General features: G+C 41.8%; 1 protein-coding gene across 5 annotated transcripts in view; it reads left to right on the forward strand.

Moving 5' to 3' along the window:
* Positions 1 to 23,527, forward strand: part of TMEM132B (transmembrane protein 132B) — a 227,175-nt gene that overhangs the window by 197,228 nt on the left and 6,420 nt on the right. For all 5 annotated transcript variants that reach the window (XM_027689456.1, XM_027689453.1, XM_027689452.1 and 2 more), the window contains 3 exons: positions 14,977 to 15,182; positions 21,247 to 21,520; positions 22,800 to 22,991. In XM_027689456.1, coding sequence (XP_027545257.1) covers positions 14,977 to 15,182; positions 21,247 to 21,520; positions 22,800 to 22,991 — 672 coding nt within the window. The remainder of the gene's footprint in view (positions 1 to 14,976; positions 15,183 to 21,246; positions 21,521 to 22,799; positions 22,992 to 23,527) is intronic.

Genomic DNA, 23,527 nt, shown 5'->3' on the forward strand with positions numbered 1-23,527 from the left:
AATGGATGGATTTAGCATTTTGTTTTGTGTTGTCAGTTCTTAAGGTCTGATTTATACTAATGTCACTGTGCCATGACATTCACTCCCACATCAAAGGCTTCCTGGAATTGCTGGAGTCTTTTTTGTGAGTAGTCAGGCTATTGAAACATGGTCCAGGTATATATTTAAAAATATAAAAAGTGTCAAACAGGGGTTAAAACTTTAAAGTTTGCATTTGTTCAACAGGAAGTGAAAACTAATTCCATCACCTCCACATTTTACAACTCCTCAGTGGGGCAGATTTGGAACTGTGTCAAAGTCAGACAGACTGTGCTATAGAGAGGTGTTTGTGTCCCTGTGTACGAAGCTCATGTGATGCTCATGACAGACATTGGAATGCTCACTCCTGTTCTGTTTCTGCTCCCATAATAATTCTGCCAATAGCCCCATTTACTGAGTAAGAGTGAAGACTACTCGTGTCAGAAGCATTGCAGGGTATGGCCTCCCAACAATGTAAAATACATTTTAGCAGCATTCTGTCAGCAGATAATGAACCCTGCAGCTCCTTCACAGGGAATTTCAGCCTGTTCCTGCTTGGGAGCACTGATGATGTCCTGCAGGCTGAGCAACACAGTCCTGCCCTGGGCTGGAGGATCAAACCTCCCTCAAACACGAGCCTGGATCCAAAATCTGTGAGCCAGAGGAAAGGATGTATTGTAATAAAGAGGGGAATAATGACCAGAGAGACATGAACTCTTGCAAGGGTCAGGAAGAGGCTGTGAAATGGTTGCACACCTCATTGAATAAGATTTGGGCGTTTATTTGAGTTGTGTGCATTGACTGTTTGTGGAGAGCTGGCAGTGTGCTCAACCCTGTACAGAAGTGGTGTGGACACAGTGCCCACCCTGCAGCTCTCACAGCTGAGCTAGAGTTCCACAGGGCTTGCTACAATATAGACATTCTGGGAGGTGATCCTTTACTGAGTTACTTGTGCAAACATCCAGCGCAGCCCAGCAGGGCGGAGGGGAACGGCATCACCCGGGGAGCGGAGATGGAGATTGCCCGGCAGGACTGCCAGCAAGGGGAGTCCTTTGTTTGAGAGCCATTGTCTGAAAAGATAAGTTCCTAGCAGGAAATGCTATCTCCTATTTATATGCTTTATTTATTTGCTCTTTTCCGATTGCTGCTTCTGAGATTGCTGTTTGGATTTAATTTGCAGTCCCTCTCCAGTGGCTCTCAGGTTTTCTTCTGAAAACATAAGAGAAAATCCTTAAGACACGCAGTTCTTCCTCAGATCTCTTACATTCAAAATTATCCACTGCAGAGCAAAATTAATGTATGCCCTTCCTTATTGTTTTCCTTCTTAATTCATTTCTTTCCATAAAGGCTCAGCAAGCGCCAATTTTCCAAGTGAGTTTTTAATCGCTTGAGCTCAGCATGATTACTGTCTTCCAATCTAGTTGCCATTTGATGCAATCAGTATTTCAGAATACAATCATTTCAGTTTTTTTTTCCCCAAAACTGAGTGTTATATGGCCAGCTGATAACACTTGGCTGCAAAGAAACGTAAAATACTTATAGTTCTGTGTGAAAATATAACGTGTGATTGCGAGGTCCTCCACAGCTGAGTGCATGAAGGTGATGTGAAACACTTTTTGTAAGATGGGGCACAAAGAAATTTATTATTCCAATGCTAAGAGCACAGGCTGGAGAGGCGGTGAGGGAAGGAAGGGGAAGATGGGAACGTAGCGTGCTGAAGTATTTCTTAGTGCTGGAATGTTTGCTCTGAAAGGGCCTTTCAAGAGTACACGTTGCCAGGGGAGATTTTCTCTCCACATCTTTTATTGCCACCCCACAAATAAAAGATTTCAATACACCCATACTGGAAATCTGCAGACTTAAATAGTCCCTGCCACACAGGAGCTGGAGACTTTTAGATTTCCCCAACCTGCAGTGAGTTTAGCATGAGAGATTATCAGTGTAAAATGAGAAAATCCTTCCTTGGAGTAAATGCTTCATTGCTGTGTTTTTAAGCACATTTTGTGCGCTATAAATGCCAAGCAAACATTTTCAAAATTACTGAGTGAAGAACTAGGGAGCTGAGTACAAAAAATGAGGGCAAAGTAACACTGAAGCAAATAAAGGGTAGAAGGGAAACAGCGGCTGCAAATATGGGGCTGCATTCTTAGAGCAAACTGCCAGAGTTGTGTCTCCTCCACACCTCCTTACAACCCATCCTGCAGCACCCCCACAGTTAACCTGCTCCTGCAGAGCACCAGGGATGGCTTTTTGCCTCTTTATGAGAGGTAACAGTGGGAGGAAACCACAGGGGTGCAGCTGGATCCTAAATAATTGCACTTAATCATGGTGAGATGGGGAAGATCCAGCCAGCACTGTTACAGGGGAGAGCTGAGATACTGGGAGGCTTCTCTTTTGTGCTGTTTATTGAATAAAGCAAATGCCCACAGTGTATGGATGTTTCCCAGTGTTTGCTGTGGATACCATGCCACTAGAACTATTTAAGTTACAGCTTGTTTGTTTTTTACGATGTTGTTTGTGAGTGTGGTTTTCTAAATTCTAGTAGACAGCCATTTGCTATGATCTTCTGTTCTTCACAAACTTGACAATGTGGCTTGTTTAATCACCTTATGTTATTATTGATATTTTCATATTGTGTAACTAATTTTGCTGAGGAAAAATATATTACTGCCAACTTTGATCTCCTTAATTCTCGTAAAAAGGTGGCTCCAGCTTTGGCTCATTTGAAGAATACACAGATGGTTTTGTACAGGAGCGTCACTCCTTGGAGAAGGTTGATGACCTTGTGTGAGTCCATGGGTCAGGGTGAGAAAGGATGCTGTTTAGTGAGGCTACTGCTGCCTGTCTTTTCAATTATTTTTCTGTCTGTCACAAGGAGTTCAGCAAGCTCAGGGAAAAGCCTGAGGTACCTTAAAATGAAGGTGATTCTAAATAAAGAAGGCTAGGATGAGACTGACAGGCAAGAATAGAACTAAGGAAAAAACCATAAGGTATCCTGAAAAGCAGAAATCTGGCTGGAGCAGCTCATCCCTTCCCAATTCCCTAACTCAGTGCAGGATGTTGGTGCAATCTTTCCTAACCCCTTGGCTGTGGCTACAGCCACTGTGTGTGTGCAGCTCTCCAGGAAGGCAGAGGAGATGCCCATGAGTGCAATCTGTCATAACTGGGGTGGCCTTTTTACCTCGTGAGAAGTGAACTCTTTGTACCAAACCTTTTCCACGGCTTCTGAAGGCTCTGGAAGTGCCACTGACAAGCAGGTGAGGTGCAATAACAAAGTACAAGTGTGTTTTCTAGACAGCAGCCTGTTAAGCAGCACAGGAAGCCAGGAGTGAGTTATTTTGGTTATTCTAGTTTGAATAAAATATTTGCTGCATAATCCCCTTGAAGCTGAGTGCATAGCTAGAGATGAAGTGGACTATGGATTGGCAAAGCAGAACACATCTGCATGAGAATGGCCCTTAATGTTGAATCAATAAGTGCAGATGCCCTGCATTGAACATGAGTTCCCTGAGAACTGGTGACCTTCACCAGCTGCAGGGGCTGTCGTGTTGGGCAACAAGGAAGGCAGCAAAGTGGTGAAAAACAAACATCTCACTACCACAAAGAAGGGTGCTCTCTCAAGTTAAATCAATAGGGCTGCATCTATGACCTGCATAAAACATGAGACTTAATAGAGTTCTTTCAGTGAACAGAAGCTGATAGCTTTGGTAGCTACAAACTGACTTCAGAGACGCCTGCTGGAGGGGATGTCATGCTATAAAGATGAGATTATTGGCAGGCAGAAATTATTTCCTTAAAACTCATGAGCTTTTTCCCTCCTTGAAAGTCCGGAGGTATTTACAGTTAAGAACTCCATCAGTGGTGAGAACCCTTGTCTCCTTTTTCTTGTTATCCTTTAGCAAACAGAAAATGAAGTGGACATATGGTGCTCCCTGGTACCTGCCACACTGACCAAAGTGATTCTGATGTAAAGATTCTTTTGGCTTTGTCAAAGATTGGTGCATGCACAGGAATGTGTTCCATGGGGATGTGGGGATCCCCCTCTCTTAAACCCCCTTTGAAAGTCTTTCTGTGTGGAGAATAGAACAGATAGGGGAAGACATATAGCTAGAAGCTGTAAGAGCTTAGAGGGACGAAAATGAAAGAAGAGCTGGAAAGGGAAAACAGAAAGAAACACATGAAAGGGAAGAATATTAAATGTATCACAGAATAAGGTGAATGGACAGAAAAAATTCTATGGTTATTGGCAGCAAGTGTGGTTAAAATCCCAAACAAAACTTCACTAGACCTTCCTCTGCCACAGAAGTGGGAGATCAAGGCAAAAAACTATTTGAAGATTTCAGGATGAACTAGGAAATGGAGCTGCAGAGAGGAGATGACAGCTGTCCTATCACAGCCTCCAAAGTGCACCTGCAGCACAAACATCATAAAAAAAAAATCCATGTGATGTCAGCTGAGAAACTAGTATTAAGAAAACTCCAAGTTCAGTGGAGAAGAGAAGAAACATGAGTTTCTTAAAGAAAATAAAGGCAAAATCTAGTAACCCTCGAGTGCTGATTGCACAGAGAGTATAAAACCACAATGCAGCACCTGCTACCCTGTGGCAGGGATGCCTGGGATGCAGCTGGAGTTGCACAGGACTTGTGTTCTGCTTGGGCAGAAATGTGATGGTCACAGCATTGCTTTACATTGTCTCTGTATGATTTGCATGAATGAGGGAGGGAGTGTCTCCAGACAACAATAGTACAAAAGAAAAATCATGCATCAATTAAAAAATGAAATCTGTGCTTCACATTAACTTGTTTTTCGTAGCTATGGCAAGCTAGGAGAAGAAAGTAAGAGAAGAACCTAAGATTTCATGGGAAAGTGGTTTCTGTATCTGTGCATGGAAAACTTCACATGTAGATTGCACCTTGGTTGTTCTCTGATCATGTCCCTCTGAGTAAGCCAACTTGGGACTGACAGTGTGACTAAATGTATTATAGTTCATATTATATAGAATTCATATAAAATCTCTGATAACTTTAAGTATTTTGGAATGCAGCCATGGCAAAGAATTCATCTCGGCCTAATGGACTTGGGCCTGCAGTACATGTAAAATTGTAATACATTTTTACCAAAACCCAGGCTAACTAACATACAGCTCAATCAGGTCCATATGCAGGTGCTGTCAACCTGCTTCATATTCTGGTTACCTGGCTGCTTTATTTCCATTTTGTTTTCCCTGGCTCTTCTTCTGGTGATTTTTAACATAGGCTTTTCCTATCCCTATTTTTTCAGGGATTTTTAACGAAGTGCCATTTTTAATGACACCATTTCCTTTTCAGACACAATGTGGAAGTATTTTTTTTCCCACTGTCTACACCTCCATGCACTCACTAGCTCTGTGTGTGTAACAGCAGTATTAAACCCAACAAATTTACTGCCTAGGGAGCTGTTTGCCCAGTGTTCAAGGGGTGTGTCACCATGGCATCATTTGACCCTCTGAATGAGGAGTAGCAGCATCTCTCTCCTGCAGACAGACACCAGGATATGCTCTGGGGAATCTGCCAGGCCCCTTCCATGCTGTATCAATGGCAAAGGCTTTAAACAAATCTGTGTTTCCTGAGGCCCTTACCAGAGGCTTTTAGGGAAGATGTCTGGGTGATTAGGCAGATGTGGCATCATTAAAGAAGTAATGATCCAGACAAGCAACCTGTCCTAGTTTGCTCATCCTTTGTTACACTGCTGGTTGAATTACTTTCTGATAAGGCCATAATACACCTGTAGGCTTTGTGGTTAGGAAAGAGAACTCATAACTTCTAGGAAAAGAGCCAGATTCGTATATTTTCTGATTCCAGGAATATGTTTTTATTTTGTACATAGCTTTTACATATACTTCTCTTGTGATGAAGTGAACCAGTCTAATTTTAAGAGAAGATAGGAACCTTTTTCCACTGCTCCCAGGTTTTTATGTTCTCTCACTCTGGCATGTTTTTCTGTATCTACACACCCCTAAGGGAAGATGTCAAAAAACAAACTAAAAGAGAAAAATCCCAAATTACAACAGAAGACTTATGGCAGCACTCTGCAGTTTGTCACTTATCTTTCATGCATGAGTTGGAATGGTTGTTTTTGTCCAGATTCGAGGGGGCAACTGAAGAACTTTACAGATCTGTCTTGGCATTCAGACAGAGTTCATACAAGTCCATGCACTGGAGCTGTAGATGGGAGAAGGACTGATAGATAGGAAGAACAACTCATTTGTAGCTGGATTTTAACAGGGTCTTATTTGGTGAGAAAGAAGCCCAGTTCACCCATGTCGTATGGATTTCGAAGCAAAGATGATGCACAGTGAAGGAGTCAGGTAGCTCTACACTGATTTTTTTCTGGTAATTCAATCTCTGCCTTTAAGTGAAAGCCAATAGCAAAGTATTGATTTTCATAGGTCATGGTTTCTGAAGAGCTCTGTGAAAAAAGGTAAATCCTGTGTCATCCAAAACGTAGGCACTTTGACATTTGTTCTCACTGTGTGACTCGCAGGTTTTAAAAAGTTCTCCTCACAAGGGAAAGCTCTGTGGTCTGTGACGTGTTTTGCAGACCCTTGTAGCCCTTGGGTCTGCAGCCCCCAGCAGAACCTTTCTGCTGTGATGTCTGGGAGCTTTGGACATGCCAACCCAATAAGTGCCACCTGCACACAAGCCACACACAACCTCCTGAGCCACACATGATGTGTCCTCAGGGCTCCTCTTCTGCTTGAGGGCTTTGATGGGCTGTGTCCTTGGTAAAAGAAGGATTATGACAGTTAATTCTCTTTGTAAAATACGTGGAGATGACTAGCAGAGAACCTCTAGAGAAGCATAAACACCGTTCCATGACTTGGGGCAGGCATGTGTCACCTGGAGCTGAACTGATGAATTTGGATAGCAGTGTGTAGGGAAAGATGTAATCCTTGGCAATGCCATTTCCTTAACACTGTCCCTTGCCCACGGTGGAAGACACTTAAAGGTCAAAAGCTTCAGCATGTTAATGAAAGAGGAAATAAAGGTGGGAGGGGTTAACAGATGTCAGTGTCCCCTTACTCCTGCTGACCCTTTAGGTGGAGAACATATCGGTGCATGTCAATGAGAAAACATTTCCATCTTCAGTGCAGAGTATTCACTGCTATCAATGCAGTAGCCAAACATTTGTATTACAATTGCACCAGGCATTTGTAATTATGTACATATAATTACATATATAATTATAAATATATGTAATTATAAATAATTATTTGAAATTATTAAAATATTCTGCTCCGCAGAGGCCAGGATGTGCTTCCTTCACCCTCGTTGGAGTTTGGATTTACTGACACAATAAAAGTCAAAGAAAAGACAGCAATGGAGCTGAGGTCACCCTGAGCATTGTCCCCAAATGGGGCTGTTCTTGTAGGATTTGTTATGTTCCACTCACTGTTCCTCCCTTTATCAAAGGGAAAATTTCCTCCTTTACTGCTCCAGGTGGAGAACACAGAGGCAGCTGATCAGATCAGATTTTCATTCTTGTCATTCTGGAGGTCACTGTAACCCCCCTGTGACAAAGAACCAGTGGGAAGTCCCTATGGGAGTGACACAAGGGTGGCTTTGCCCCAGGGCACCATCTGGCTTGGTTGCCTCTGATCCCACAGAGGTTGTTCCTTTCACCCTTAAGCTTCCATTGTTTTCACCTTGGATTTCTCCTCCCCTGGTCTGGCAAGAAACCACAGCTCAGAGTAGGAAGACCTGTAGGTGTAGAGCGTCAGAGACAGTGGGTTATAGAGTCCAGTGGGAAGCTCCCAGACTCTTTACTGAATAGGGAGCTCTCTCCTAATGCTGATCATCTGTGCCACTGTATATTAGATCAATAAAACAGTCCAGTATAGTCCAGTCTCGTGAGACCGGAGAAGGAAAGTAATTTTTTAGGTAAAGCCTCTTGACATCTTCTCCAAATAATTTTATTGAAGCACTTGGCTGAATGGATGCAGTTTGAGGGCTGCTTTTGTTGGCTGTGTTGACTGTCTGAATGTCCCTTTTTTCCTTTTTTTACTAATTAATGAATTATTTGTTGCTCAGAGACTAAAAACTAGCTGGAAGACTTATGAATGTTGATGCAGTAGCGTCTAGGCATAGGACCAGAGTTTTCTTTAAAAAATTAAAGTGTATCACTGTGCATTTAAGAGCTCTTTTTGGATTTTTTTTCTGTTTTTCTATTGATCCTTTAGGATAAGGTGGTGTATCCTTCTATTATTGGGACAAGATTAAAGGCTAGATTAGTGTGGCAAATATTCATGACTTAAGACATTACTCTTAATACTGTTAAGCTCCCAAGCTTTATTACTTGTCTGTCTAGTCTTTTTCTGGGCTTTACAGTGCTGTTGTAGTTGCCACATATTCACATTGCATTCACAGGGAAGGGGGGCAGCTGTCCCTCAGTGGGAGAAGCAGCACACAGGGCTCCTTTCCTCTGTGGAGTAGCCCAGGAGCAGCACAAGGACTTCACGGGCACTGGCCCTGTTGTGAGCATCCTCCTCTTTGCTCCCCAGCATTTCTGTGCAGCTGGGAAGGGCTGAGTTGCCAGTGTCCTACACGGGTTCTGTGCACACTTAGTGTCCTCGAGCTTTTTGCACACTGTGTCGTAGCAAATATAAAATATTTGCGGAGATGAGGAAATGTGGAGTTGATTTGCATTCTCCAGGAAGGTTGAGAAACCAACAGGAGCAGAAGAGCATTTTATATATATATATAATTATATCTTCAGCAGTTACAACTGGTCTGCTGGGTTGTTTTTTCAAGTACACAGTCTTTAGAAACTTCTATTTCCCCTGTTAAAATTTCATTGGAAAAAATTGAAGGATATGGAATACATGAAATTGAATGAATATGCATGTAATTGTTCCTTTTTCTTTAATTTCATGGAGCCTTAGATCTTAAATTTCAGTCACAGGGATTAGAGCCATGAATCATGAACACTAAGTTTACTTAGTACATAGCAAATTACTTTTAAAGCCCATTATTTTACAAAAACCGTTACATCTGATGTTACATCTGCCTGAATATTTTCCCTTCTTACTTTTCTCACCAATGTACAAATTATTCTGTCAGCCTGTAACCCCATTTGTGCGAGCAATTCAAGTGGGGGGAAAAACAGAGCTGGGGAAAAAAAAAACCCACCTTAGTTTATAGTTCAAACATATGTGTTATTTTCACCTAATTAACAGTTTTTACAGAGCAGGTTCATTGTTTGCAATTAGAGTCGGTGCAAGAAAGAGCTGGTACCATATGCTGGGGTTTCACCAGATAAACAACTCTTAAGCCCTTCTGGGATACCAGCTGATGAATATGAAGAGTGTGGATGTTTACTTAAACTAACAAGTGTTGGTAATGCCTAATCTTCAGAAGTGTAAGGATCAAATACTTAAGCAAAAGCCACCTCAGACAAGCATGTGCTTAGAATTTGTGCCGGTGAGAGATCATTTATCTCAGTGCAGAGTATGAAGATGTCTGTCTAGAGATAAGCATGACTGTCTGGGAAGGCTGTTGGCCCAGGAGAGGCACTGCATCATGGTGACAAGGCAAACAGAAGCCATGCTGACTTGCATACTAGATTGCTTAAAAGAAACAGAAACTCGTGGAGCAAGAATGGGACTGGCACGATTTTGATCACAAATGGACAAGGAAGCAGGAGATCCTGCTCTGAGCTCCTCTCCATGTTTTCTCATTATCAACAAAAGCAGTAGTTGAATGCAAAAAAAAAAGTATTCCTGAAGCTTCCCCCCCAGACAAACTGTGCTGATTGAAATGAGCTTGAACCACATGAAATAAGTTTCATGTGCACCTGCTCTTCTACATCCTGGCAGTGGAACTGCTGCTCCATCAAGGGATAATTGCAGTTTGTCCAAACAACTTGAAATATGACATACCTCTTAAAAAACACTGCTTAAAATTCTCTGTTCCAAGCTTGTGTCACAGTTGGCTGTCATTGCATTACAATAGACAGTCAAGTCCTCACATCCTTGAAAACTTCTGGTTTGAGGCCAGTAAATCAGTAAAAGTCTCTCATTGACTTCAACAAGGGTTGGATCAAACCTAAAAAGACACGCTCTATCCCCTACCAGTTCCATCCCATTTGTCTTCCACACATCAAAGTAGAGTACCATCTGCTTTCCCAACCAGCTGTAGAAATGCCTGTGCAAAGACCAACAGCAACACAGCCACCACTATAATTTAGTTATTGGTATCACGCATTATTTCTTCTTGTGCAGGGGAGGTTACATTCCTGGTGGACCAACCACAGAACCAGGTACTGTGAGCAAAGACATTCTCTTATCTTCCAAAGACACCAGAATCCATGTGGCCATGGATTTGACCTAATGAAGATGATCTCTCTTTCTCAGTCTGCACATGGTGATGATAAATGAATGGGGAGAGCAGAAACAGTAACTTTTAATTCTGACAGAATTCCTCAGCTTGCATTTTTTGTAGAAAAAGTGGAATTAAAAGCACAGCTGATGGGTAAAGGATCTTGTTACATGGAGCAGAGAACATTTTGGCAGCCCCCATGTACTGCTATTAGCTGCCCCCCAATTGCTTCCAGTATTCTCCCTCCATAATCAATAAGAATGAGATGCCAGAGTGGCTGCCCTTGTGAGCAGCTGCACCACCACTGTGGGTGCACAGCAGTTACTACTGAGCCTGAACTCAGGCTGAGCAGTGGGCTGGAGTTTGAAAGCACGCCCACCTCCTTTGGTCCTCCCCTTTCAACCTGTGCATCCACCAAACTTGTCATCTCCAGCAGGAACGCCCCTGCACGGCACGTGGGAAAGCAAATGAGAGCAGCTGCTCTGCACCTGGGACTGAAATCCTGGCAGAACTCATGTGTTGCTTAATAATTTTGCATAGATCAACAGTTTTTGAATAGTGCACACTTCATTCCATACAGCAGGTTTTTAAACTCTCATTGTACATTCATGGATCATTGCACCTTTTCTAAGCCACAGCAATTGTCTACATTGTTAAACCAAAATGTTAATGTCTTCCATGCTGTCCTTCCCTCTAGTTCACTGCATTTCAATGGGGGTTAAATGGTAAAAACACTCTAAAACTTCAAATACCCATTCACATCATTACAAGCTATACCTGGTCTCATGTCCCTCCTCCCTCCATTTCCTGCTTCTCTTCATCAGAAGTGTTAAATCTACAGAGAAAATGAGCAGGACCTTCTTCAATAAAACAATAGGGTATCACTAACTCTGTGGTGTTAATTGCTGCTGAGCTGCTATTGAAATGGTCTCATGTTGTCCACATGGAGCTCTGTGCATCTGTGTAATTGTAATCCCCTCCACGAGCCTATTGCTGAGACCCTCTTGGTTTTCTGGTCTCTTGAACACACAGCACCTCAATATATTATCTGTTTTTCCAAATCTGTGCTTTCCTGGACAAAGGGGTTTCCTTTCAATCTTGCTTCTAACTCCTCGTCATTCCGTGTCAGACCTGAGTATAAATTACAGTTTGTATTTTGTACACAAGGACTGTGGCTGTCTCCTGTTACATCCCTCTCATTCGGCCTCCTTACAAAGCTGAGGGTGAGGTATGAGCTTTGGAATTGAACCTGCATGCAAAGATGAACCACAAGCAAGCATTTGGTTGTTTTCTTGTCAGTTCTCTGTTTTACCTGTTGACCCGAAGGATATATAAACTTCTGCTGACCTGAACATCCAATAGTTTCCCACTTACTCTTTTGGTCTGGTAGCTACTTTTGTTCTGGATTAGTCTAAAATGAGGAGGCTGTGACAGACTGTACAGGGCAAATTGTGCTTTTTACAATTACTTGTGGGGATTGGAGCCAACCACCTGCTTCAAAGCCCGCAGAGGTTAATTGCAGCTCTCTTTGCCTTGACCTGCATACCGGAGCACATCACGGCCAGCCTGCCCTCCTGCTTGCAGGCTGTCTCAAACAGCACTTTCTGGTTCTGTCAGGCAGTTGACAATAGATGGTGACAGACTGTTTTAAACAGGCTTGTTCTGTGCATTTTAGATGAGAGGGTGGCATTCTCATTCTACTCACTGTGTAATGTTTGCTGGAGAGACTTAACAGCCGTTTTCCTCTTTGTTCCCTCAGAAGCAGCAGCTCAAAAGAATTCTCTGTGTTAAGTCACCTGCTAATGCAGCTTTGCCCGTGTTTGCCTGCTGTGGCAGAACTTGCCCAGTGGCAAACCTGTGCACTTTCTGATGTAAACAGGGATGCCCTCCCCAAACCCCAGCAGCAGGTCATACAAGTTCCCCTTCCAGCAGCATCACGAGCCACTTCTGGCAGTCAGAGTGTGGCTAGAAAAGTATGGAGAGGACTTTAGAGGAGAGAAAGTGAAGGGCAACATTTGTTGCAGGTCATTGGCCAGAGAATACAGCTGGCACCGAGTCCCCAAAGCTCAATGAGTGTTTCTCAATCCCTCTTCACTTTGGAGCATCAGAGTGCTGTTAGCATGAAATCACAGCTCCCATGTGAGACCTGGAGGAAACCAGTGTTCTTTCCTCAGTGTGCAGCAGGTCCCAAGTGAAATAAGAGTACTGGACATTTTCTATACACGCTCAAGGTTCTCCTTTCCTTCAGATGAACCAAATGTACGTTCAAGTAACAGTGGCTGTAAGGTTAGAGAATGAAACATGGCAGTAGTTAAATATGTGTGACTGCAATAGAGCTCTTTGAGCTTCAGCCTAGCCTGCTTTATCATGAGATTCAGGTGGATTCAGCTGGCTGCAGTTGTTTTCATCCTTACTTGTAAAAACTTAATTTTTCTTTAAGTTATCTGGTTTGCTTGTACCTAATAGAGTAAACCCAAATTCCAGATAGAGAACTGACACAATAATGTCTCCAAGTTTTCCAACCTGGGTTGGATTATTTTCTGGAATATACACTTAATATACACTGAAGTGAATCAAGAGCTCTGAATGCTACACAAGACCACTGGGTGAACTATAGCATAGTTATGTATACTGATTTGTGCTTAACTCTTGGTCAGTATATAAATGATCAAATGTCTCTGTCTACACATATAATCTGTGAAATTTGTAAGCCTAGACTTATATTTTTATAGCTACAATTAATGCCCGTCTTTCAGTTCCCTAATTGAGCACCTTTCTCACCTGCTGTGAAGAAGACAAGAATATTTGAAGCAGCAAGAAGAGAATCTGAAATATTAGCTGCTGTCTTGTCAGATATTAGTTATTCCCCTGATCCGGTCTTGATGTTTATCCCTCCCTCTTTGAGTTTTCGTAATTATTTCTGTCTTGTATTAATTCTCACAAACTCCCTAGATGTAGGCTTTATGGTTTAGAATCTCAACTGCTCATTCAATTAATGGGCTTGCTTAATGTGCTTAAACTTTCCAGAGACACTTGTGACACATTACAAGGGGGGAAGAAAGATTCTGAATATGCTCCATCTCATTTGTGGTACTCCTGAGCCTGGAGTCCATTTTAAGCTCTATATCAGATTATCTAGATTTATTATTTTTTTATATTCTTGTCCTCATTAAGCATTTACATGGAAGGAGTATTCTCTCCAGAAGAGTGACTTAGCTTCCTTTGCCCCTTCCCTCACCACCCTTTGTAAAGAAGCAATTGGTTGTAGTTTCAGTACATGGAGTAGGATCTGAGAAGCTGACTTGAAAATGGCAAATGTGGAAGTGCAGCTCTTTTCTTTTATATATGAGTATTGCATATTTTTTGAGCAAAACAAAATGGCTGCTAGAGATTTTCTGTAATTTTTCTTGGCTCAGTAATCCCCAATTCCTGCTAAGATCTGAAAAGATTTGAGGTAGGTGTGCAGAGGGAAGCCAACCTGTGTTTCAGCATATTCCCCACTGAAGTCTACATGAGTTATCTCAGTAACTCCAGGAAACCAGAATTTAAACACTGGCTTAGCCAGGATCCCTGCGGATCCGAGTCCCAGTGCATTGTACAGCCTGACACAGAACAGTCCTGACAAGAGAACAAAGTCCATTTCAGTAACACAACTACATCTCATGAGCTGTGGGTTTAAAAGATTAAAACCACAGTACATGGACTCCATTAGAAACCATCCCCTCTCTCTCTCTATCTCCCCAGCAGAATGTAAACCTGTATATAGATACCAGTCCATGTACATGTGCATGTATGTACATATATATGAGCACGTTGTACATGAATCTAAACGTGTGTATGTGTATATAATCTGAAAGTCTACACACATTCATAAATATATTAGGAAACACTACCTCATGGAGAAGGAGTCTCGTCTTTCCAGGGTGCAGGTTAAAGGTGTTGCTACCTCATGTTCTTTATATAAATAAGATCTGTGCTCAGGATCTTCATTTTGTGCCAGGGGATCCCTGAAACCAAGAGGGCAGATGAGTTGTAGTATAGAGCCCACATGCTTGTTTTAGCAGTGATTTCATAGAAAGACACAAAACAACTATGAATACATTTTGTTAAAACAATTACTGAGAAGTTCTAAAAGTTAATGCTTGTGCTGCACTTCTGCTCATGAGCCATACGGGGATCTTTGTCTTTCAGCATTACAGTGCTCAAGGAAAAGGGAAAGGATTCTGGTTTATGGTTCTGAGTCAGTCTTTTTCTTACTAACATATGGCCCCATTTTTTTCCTGGTTCTTTAAGCAAGTTGTAAACATAAACGTTGATGCACATGGAGTTTGATTCATGAAGAGTTTAATTTGCCTAGTATAAAAGATTCACACAGGTTATATAACATCATTAAATTATTTTTGTAGTTTGAGTAGTATTCTTTGAGGAAAGCAGAACTCTTTCCCTGGGGTCCATTTATCACTGTTTGCTCCTAATTAGAAAACTGAAAATGCAATATGCATGACTTACATTTTCAGTGTTGTCTTTGGACTGATGTATCATTCCTTGTGCTTCCTCAGGAACTTTTATTCATTTCCTAATTTTTTTTCTTTTTTTTTTTAAGGTTTCTGACAGCTGTGACTCCATCTTCGTTAATGGCAAGGAAATGAAAAGCAAAGTGGATACTATTGTTAACTTCACTTATCAGCATTTTACCACCCAATTAGAAGTGACGGTCTGGGTTCCAAGGCTCCCGCTGCAGATAGAGATCTCTGATACAGAGCTTAGCCAGATCAAAGGCTGGAGGATACCTGTCACCTCCAATAAAAGGTATGCTTACAGTATTCACTCAGTCCAGACACGTGCCCAGGGCCTCTAATTTTAGAACGCAACGATTTTTAGAGTATTTCTCAGAATCTAAAATCTCCTGTTTGCCATTAGCTTTACAGTCTGCCTTTAGCCTTCATTAAAACATCCAACAATGATATCAGTAGGCTACATTTTATCCTAATCTATATAGTTTAAAAGTCCGTGGCTTTGCCTGGAGCGTTAATCAATTCCACACAATCTCTGGAAATCGTATCACACACTCCGATGTGCAAAGCTGGGGAAAAGGACCTGGAGCTCTCCCATTGGTATGTAACATCACTTGTGTGTGTGTGTGTGATGCTCAGCACTGCCAGCACTCAAGTTTCTGTCTGTGGTGATGAATAACAGGGCCAAGGAGGGAGTCAGGTCACGGCGGTTGGACAAGATGATCACTAAAGGGCTCTTCCAGCCCAAACCATTCTGTGATTCTTTGGGTAGTTATTCAGTCTCTGTGCAGATGCACTGTACAGCAGACCTTGCTGAAGCATTATTTACCAGATCTGAATTAAGTAAAAAACAACTTACTCTCCTATTGAGGACCATGTTCTGATGAACGGATTCTACCAGGAAAAAGTGGATATGGAAAAAGAAGGGAGAGGGGGGCCGGGATTTTGAGCTCTGTGCCCATCATTCCCTCTTGAAAATACCCACTCTAGAATAACCATCATTTGGACAATTTGCAAGATTAAGAACTTCCAGGAACACTGCTATATTGCTGGATTTCAGGCGAAGTTGAAAAATATTACTGAAGAACAAGGCGTGACACCAGCTCAGATTTATATTACAGTGAAAAAGCCTTTCTGGCAGCAGTAACTGCAGTGCTAAACACGGTGGCAGTTCTAGCTAAAGCACTCGATTGCCCAGGAGAACATCTCAGCTATTGAAGAGCCTTAAAGAGACCAAACAGACAGCAGGGGAATAGAATTGCCCAACATTTTATGTGGGCATAAAACTAAGGGCAATAGGACACAATTTGCAGGATATTCAGATGATGAGCTCCAGAGAATGGGACTGACTTACCTCTTGATATGTGGATATTTTTTTTGGCTATGAGAGAAGAGGTGATAAAGACCTGACACAAGAGAAATGTGTGTTTGCTTCAGTGGCAAAGGCAGCGTTGCCCTTTGTGGCAGGCAGAGCTGTGCTAGGTGAGGAATAAATGGATGCCAACTGCTTTAAGTTTCACTGAGCTTACCTGCTTCTGCCTGTAACGTGCCTGGTGCTGCACCACTCCCTTAGGCACAGGTCCTGCTAAAACCAGTGGGGATTTTGCTGAGTAAACAGCTGCAGGATTAGGCTGTTGGTGTTTATTACAGCAGTAAACGTTGAGCAGCAAGCTCGGTGAGTGAGACATTCAGCCGTGGCTGACAGTCGTGGACATTCTGCAGTTAAACCCATTACACACCACGCTGGAAATTTACCCCCTGGTTCTGATTTATTTGGCCAGCTGAAATAAAGATAATGGTCTGAGAGTCTGCTCTGTTTGCAACCTGGCAAGCTCTGCAAAGTTTTGATGCAAAGCATTTGCTGCTGCTCAGATTGCATCTGAACTGCTGGTACATCTTCGGCAGGCATTTTCCACGGAGGGGGGGAGGGAAAGCATGGACACCATGTCATTCCCCAGAACTGCAGCTGGTAGGTCATGGCACTGTAACTCAGCAGTCCACACCCATGTGAATTAATTTCAACTGGAAATTAATTATCTCTTGTTTTATTGACCATTCATGGGGGTTTTTTTTAACTTTGCAGGGTATTCTAAATCAATAGTCAGCCTAGGACTAGCATTAGTTGTGCTCAGTCTGACATTTACTTTGTACATAAGTTTTTTACATTTCCTTTATTTTTAGATTTGGATGGCTTTTTACCTGAGATTTAGTGGCTTTTCATGTTGGTTCTTTTTTATTATTACTATTTTCCTCTTTATTTTTTAATCTGCTTATTCCACCATCTCCTCCACTTTTCCCAGTATCCTAAACATGGAGGAGTTTTTTGATGAGTTTTTAAGTGGTGACCTGAAGCACACAAGACATTTGGACTACAGGCAAGAGCTGCAGGTTGTTTTCCTGAACCCTCATTCTGGGACAGAGCCAGAAGACCACATTCACTTATTCTGAGCAATGGTGCAGCCTGGAATTCTTCAGAGTGCCTGCCTGGTCTGCCTAAATACAGTGTTAGTGCTGCAGAGTAAAGACGATGCATTATGTGATACCTGAGTAGGTTTGAAAGAGAGCAAGCAGAGTGCTTTTGTCTTTGGAAAAAAACCAAAATCCAAGCATTTCCCAGCAGGTGGAAGCCATAGCATCACGTTGCTCCAAACTTCATTTTCACGTAAGAGCCAGTATTTGCAATTTGCGTGAGGTTTTTGATATCTATCCTTGAAGGAAACCCATGGATTCTTTCTGCCAACAGGCTTAGGCAATCTTAAACTTAGGTTCAGTCACACAGAGCCCACAGGTCAACTGAATCTGTGTCACCGTCCTCAGGTCTGGTCATGGAAGGACAGCAGGGTGGCTTCTTCCTTCCTCACCTCGCACAGACAGAACTATCTCCTGTTCTCCTCCTGTTCGCCAGGGTTGGTGTCCTCACACCACTCCTTGTCTTCTCAGCAAGAATTAAACATTGCTATAAAGTCATTCATCAATATACAGAGGTAAAACTTCGGAGCATTTTTTTAGGGATTGTGCAGAGACACTTCAGCAACCTCCAAACTTCCCTTTACGTCCTCTGGCTCCCCGAGGCCTCGTTCCCACACACACAGAGTGTGGCTGTGCTGGTTCAGTTGTCTGAGGGGCTGAGCCAGATGGCAAAATAGAACTGGGTTTACAATAATCTTTTAAACGTTTTTATTGGTGCTGTTGACAAAAGAAACGCTTGTGAAACTCCTGCCTCAGCATGGCTGTTCTTCATCTGAATATAGCTGCTTCTAGTTCAGACCTGAGAAAGTGTTTATATGCCCCAAATCACATCTGTTCTTTCCAGTCATGTTTGTTGATCCAATAAAATGTATTGCTTCTCCCTATAAACCTTGTCATGTTTGTAATTGTAAAATACCTGTGATTAAAGACATGTTTGCTTATCTAACTCGTTGAGTAATTTTCACAAAGCAATGAATAAGACAGGATCTTCACAAAAATTTTACAGTTTGAACTGTGTTGGTTTTCAGTTGGTCTGAACTGCTGTAATAGCAGGAACTTACTTGGTAGAGGAACAGAAAGGAAAAAAACTGTTAAAAGGCTGTTTTAATGCCAGAAACTAGAAAAAACCCCTCGTCTCCCCTGTGTAAGAGCTGTAATACAATTTACCAGATCAGTCTGCAAATATGTGGCAAATCTTTATTATTATCAAGAGGAGAACTTGATCTATGGTGAGTGCTACTGCAGATATGAAGAGCCTCCCTTGACAGATGAAAGTTGGCTCCACGGATCATCTCATGACTAATGCATGGTGCTTGAACCAGCATGGGCTGACAGAACTACTGCAGTGGGCTGCAAAAACCCACAGTCTCAGCAAACAATAGGTGTATATTTAAATTAAAGTCAAATATTAGAGTGTAGAAGAGGTCCAGGCAGACTCTGCTAGTCTAACAAGAACATTTATTTTGATTCCTCATGCCTCTGCAAAATAATTACCTTCGTCTTGAAGTTCCTGCACTAGCTCTGTGCACACATATTTACATGGGACGAGCGGCTCCAACTTGCATTAATAGGAATTGCAGGGCTGAAGTCTCCCAGAACAAGCTGGAAATTTAATTTCAGTACATATTTGCAACTGGGATAGCACGTTGTTTTCGGGAGGGTCCCAGGGAGGCCAATATCACACATTGTGACTTCAGATGTGCTTCACTATCAGGCACAGAGGTCACTGGGCTGTGACCAGCTCTTCTTTGGTCCTGTCTGGTACTCAAGACAAAAGCAAGAAAGTTTGCCTGAGTTAAAAGCAGGAAAAAACTAAACTGCTTTAGTTAAAGCCCTGGGTGAGTGCTGCCCCTCAGAAGAAAAGTCATACTTTAAGGTGAATTAAGTGAAACTGGATCCAAACCATTCCATTTGTGAGTAACAGCATCTGCACAAAGCTGGAACACGCTGTAAATTCACTCCTTTAGTTAATTGACTTTAATGTCCTATGGAGATAAGGCCTCAGAGATTTTTGTTAATAGGTAGACTGTATTTTCAAGATCTGTAAAAACACCAAATTGCATTTCTCCTTGAACTGTGAGTGGAGTTATGTGCAGCTTATTTCTGTAGCTTTCACTAAATCAACTTCTAGTGGTTTGCATTTTGTATCCTAAAGAGATTTTTTTTTTCATTTAGGAGTGTTCCAAATGTTTTTTAAATACATGGCTCTTTTTAATGAGTATTTCAAATTCCAAACCAGCAAAACTGATTTCTTTAGGGTTTTTTTAACAGAAAAATTAACATCTGGCCCGAGAATGTGATGCCTGGTTTGAGAGTGGAGCAAATTAAGAGAGACATACTTGAAGTGCTCACAGGCAGTGTCTATAATGTCGACTTGACAGATCAGTGATTAGATCAGCGCTACCAGGCACCCTTGTAACAGGGCTGCTGGTTTAACTCAGCTCTCTGGCAAAGCCTTTCTCTGTGTGAAATGTAAATTAAATATAATCCTGGCAACCTCAGTTCACTCCAGAAAAGCCAAAAATTTTCCAAGCAAGTTTGCCAAGCAGCAAGAAACAGAGTAGAAGGATTCTGAGAGATATTCCTAATGCTGGACACTATTGTTTTACATACACAAAACCAAAAAGGCTGTTCCAAAGACCATTTACTTGAGACTGAATATATATACTCAGCTAACAAGTGATGCATTGAAAATGTATTCCCAGCATATTAGATTCTGTAACACTGGGACTTTCTGTCATTTTGAAGAGTACAAGGGCTTTTCTTTGATATGTTTTCAGTTTACTGTTTGCCAACTTCGCCTTAAAACAATTTATAACACAAGCAATTCTCTTTTATAATAGTTTTTCATAGCTGTTATTTCAAAGGAGAAGATAAAGGAACACAGTAAACACAAAACTACCTCCCAAAATACTTTGAAAAATAAGAGACTTACCCTGTATTTCCCACCCTTGCTATAGAGGCTTCAGGCCCAATAGGTAAAGGAGGAAGGAAGATTATTTCTAAGCAATGAATCCGCAGCATGGGGGCATAATGAGTAAAGGTGTGACCACCTACTGCTTAATACCTGACTTGGAAGGGATAAGAGAACTTATGTATTTGTCCAAAGAATGAACAATAGCAAAAAAAAAATAAAATTGATGGTAAACTGGGTCTTAAAGCAGACAAAATTCTGTGGGGTGTGACAGCCTTGCTGTCACATACAAATCACCCTGACGCCTTCTCTGAGGTTTATGGAAAGCTATTATACTGTCACAGGTTATATTTTGCAAGGGGGACAGATAGAAAATGTTAAAAGAATTGTGTCTAATGCTGCAGTTGTTTCTGTGGGGTGAGTACTGGTCTCAACCACGCTGGCACGGTGTTACCTGAGTAACCAGTGTCCTGAGAGGGAACCTAAGTGCCCAGTTTGGTTTTTTGGAAGCTCCATGTGGTCATTACATGACTAAACATACCAGATATTCACATGAACTGTATGAGATTTAAGATAAAATCATTGTATATTTCTCAAATGCAGAGGGCTTAATGAACCTATAAGACAGACATGTGGGAAGAGGTGGGGTGGCATTGCCTCAGAAGGGAACCCCAGAGGTGTTACAATAGATTTGGAGAGATGAGCAGACATACTTTCAAATTGCTGGGAGGTCCCACTCAAACGAAGAATTTACTAGAAGAAGTGACAGTAGCTTTTAAATTGAACAGCACAAAAAAAAGCTCTACGAGCATCTCACCAAGATTTAGTAACCGACACATCCAAAACCTGGTTTCCTGTTTCCCACACAGCAGCAGATGATAACATTAATCTAATTGAGAACACCCTGCAGCTGAAGCTCTGCAGTGTTGTAGGGAGCTCATGGCAATGCTGATAATGACCATGGATCTATTTACAGGCCCACCCGTGACAGCGAGGAAGAAGAAGACGATGAGAAAAAAGGCAAAGGTTGTACCCTCCAGTACCAACATGCCATGGTGCGAGTTCTTACCCAGTTTGTAGCTGAGTCCTCGGAGTTTGGAGGCCACCTGACCTACATGCTGGGCTCTGAGTGGCAGTTTGACATCACTGACCTTGTGGCTGATTTCATGAAGGTGGAAGAGCCCAAGATTGCTAAACTTCAAGACGGTCGAGTTCTGGTTGGTCGTGAGCAAGGCATCACCACGGTCCAGGTACAGCCTGAGGTGTATCTGCAGCTTCTGTATTGAGAGTTCTGGGTGCTCACACACAAGAGCTGCTTAGCTTGGAAAAGCAATTGATCTCAGGAAAAAAAAAAAAAAGCTTAAAAAATGGACATGCTAAACATAAAAGGAAGTTTGAATGGGTTTTCACTGTGGCTATTTGTCCATAAAATACTTTTAGGTGAAGCTTTTGAAGAGATTTATCTGTATTAGCATGACTGGCAACACAGTGAGATTTTCTGACCAGGGAAACAGGTTATATGATGCACACAGCTATCTTCTTTCAACTTAAGTGGGGCCATGTAAATGTAACTGTTAGGAAATTGTGACAAATATCTACATGCATCTTTATATACTCTGAAAAATTAGTCCCTATATATTTGCAAAATGGATCACAAAATGTGGACACAAAAATAATCTTCAGGCACCTTTCAGAGTGTTCCTGTTCACCACCGGTCTCTCCTAACTTCTCTCACATTTCTTAATCAGAATAAAGGAATACAAGATTTGGGCTCTTCTTAGTAACAGCAAACATCTGTAATGTTCTGTTCCCACTGTTTCCTCTGCAGTCAACACAAAGAAACATGTACTTTTAGGGCTCAGCTCCTTTCAGCCTAAAACAAATGTCACGAAGAGGTCAAGGGACTTATGCCCTTAAGTATTTTGGGTTGGAACCAGCTGATTCTGGCATCACTATAAAGGTATCTGTCTCTTTCTGAGCATGTTAGAAAGAAAATCTTAGAGGAACTGGCAGAAATGTTTTGGCATTGAAAAATGCAGGCAGGCACTCAGTGTGGTTTTCAAAGTTCTTTTGCAAATCTCACTTTCATTCAGGTTCTCTGTCCCTAGAAAGGCAACAGGCCAAGTTCCTATCAGCCAGGGTTTGTACACTTATTTATCCCCCTGCTGAGTTTCAGTGTTAATCACTGTCTTACACTCTGCCCTGTGCTGCACTGCATTCACGGGGAGTTTTACAGACCACACAAAAATGACTTTTTTTTGAAAAACGAGTCCATTTAATTTATTCTATACTCCATTGTTGAGACAAAGCTGCAATTTTGAAGTGATTTGTTGCTTTATTAAATGATTTTTTAGATAAAGTAATTTAGCAGCAAATGACTGTGATGTCTTGGGGGAAACATCAGTTCTAGCTTACACACGGATGTGACAAACCCAAGATTAATCTGAAATGTTGTACTGATTAGAGGCTAATCTTGCTCTACAACAGTTAGTTGCTATTTCATGCGAGGTGTTTGCTTTCTCTTTCAAGGTTCTGTCCCCTCTTTCGGATTCCATCTTGGCAGAGAAGACAGTGATAGTTTTAGATGACCGGGTAACCATTACAGATCTAGGAGTACAACTAGTTTCAGGCTTGTCTGTCTCCTTACAAATCAGCAAAGGAAATAAGAGAGCAATCGTTTCTACCACCTCTGCCTATGATATCCTTCACACTCCAAAACAGGTATGGTCCAAAATAGTGTATAGAATTAATTAATGGGTTTACTGTGCTTTGTCAGAAGCGAGGGAAAAGTTACTTGCTGTAAATTTTAGAGAGCACATGCAATATATGGCTGTGAAAAGTAGTCACTTCACATAGTAAAGGCTGTTTATCTTCCTGACCAACTCCTATGGTGCAAACACCTGTACAGAATGACCATTAAACTCTTCGGAACTAGTTTGGAGACCTGCACAGCACAGAAAAAGTGATGGACGTGTCCAGGCATGCAAAATGCCACAGAAAGCATACATGTGTCACTCAAGACACTTTTTCTATGGAAAAATACAGTCTAGTTGTGCAAACAGAGGTGGAAATCCCAGTCAATAATAGTGTCACAAAGTCAGCTCAGCCAAAAGAACCTTTGGCTGCAGGTACAGAAGTTTTCATGACCTGCATTGCTGAAATCTAATCAGTTTGTGAGGGATTAAACAGCTTTCAATGAAACCACAGAATAAATTCCATGTCTTTTTTTATAGAATTGAGGTTTTACATCAGTATCA

Source organism: Neopelma chrysocephalum, unplaced genomic scaffold, assembly GCF_003984885.1.
Source record: "Neopelma chrysocephalum unplaced genomic scaffold, ASM398488v2 Primary Assembly neopelma1_77, whole genome shotgun sequence".
Classification (NCBI taxonomy): Eukaryota; Metazoa; Chordata; class Aves; order Passeriformes; family Pipridae; genus Neopelma; species Neopelma chrysocephalum.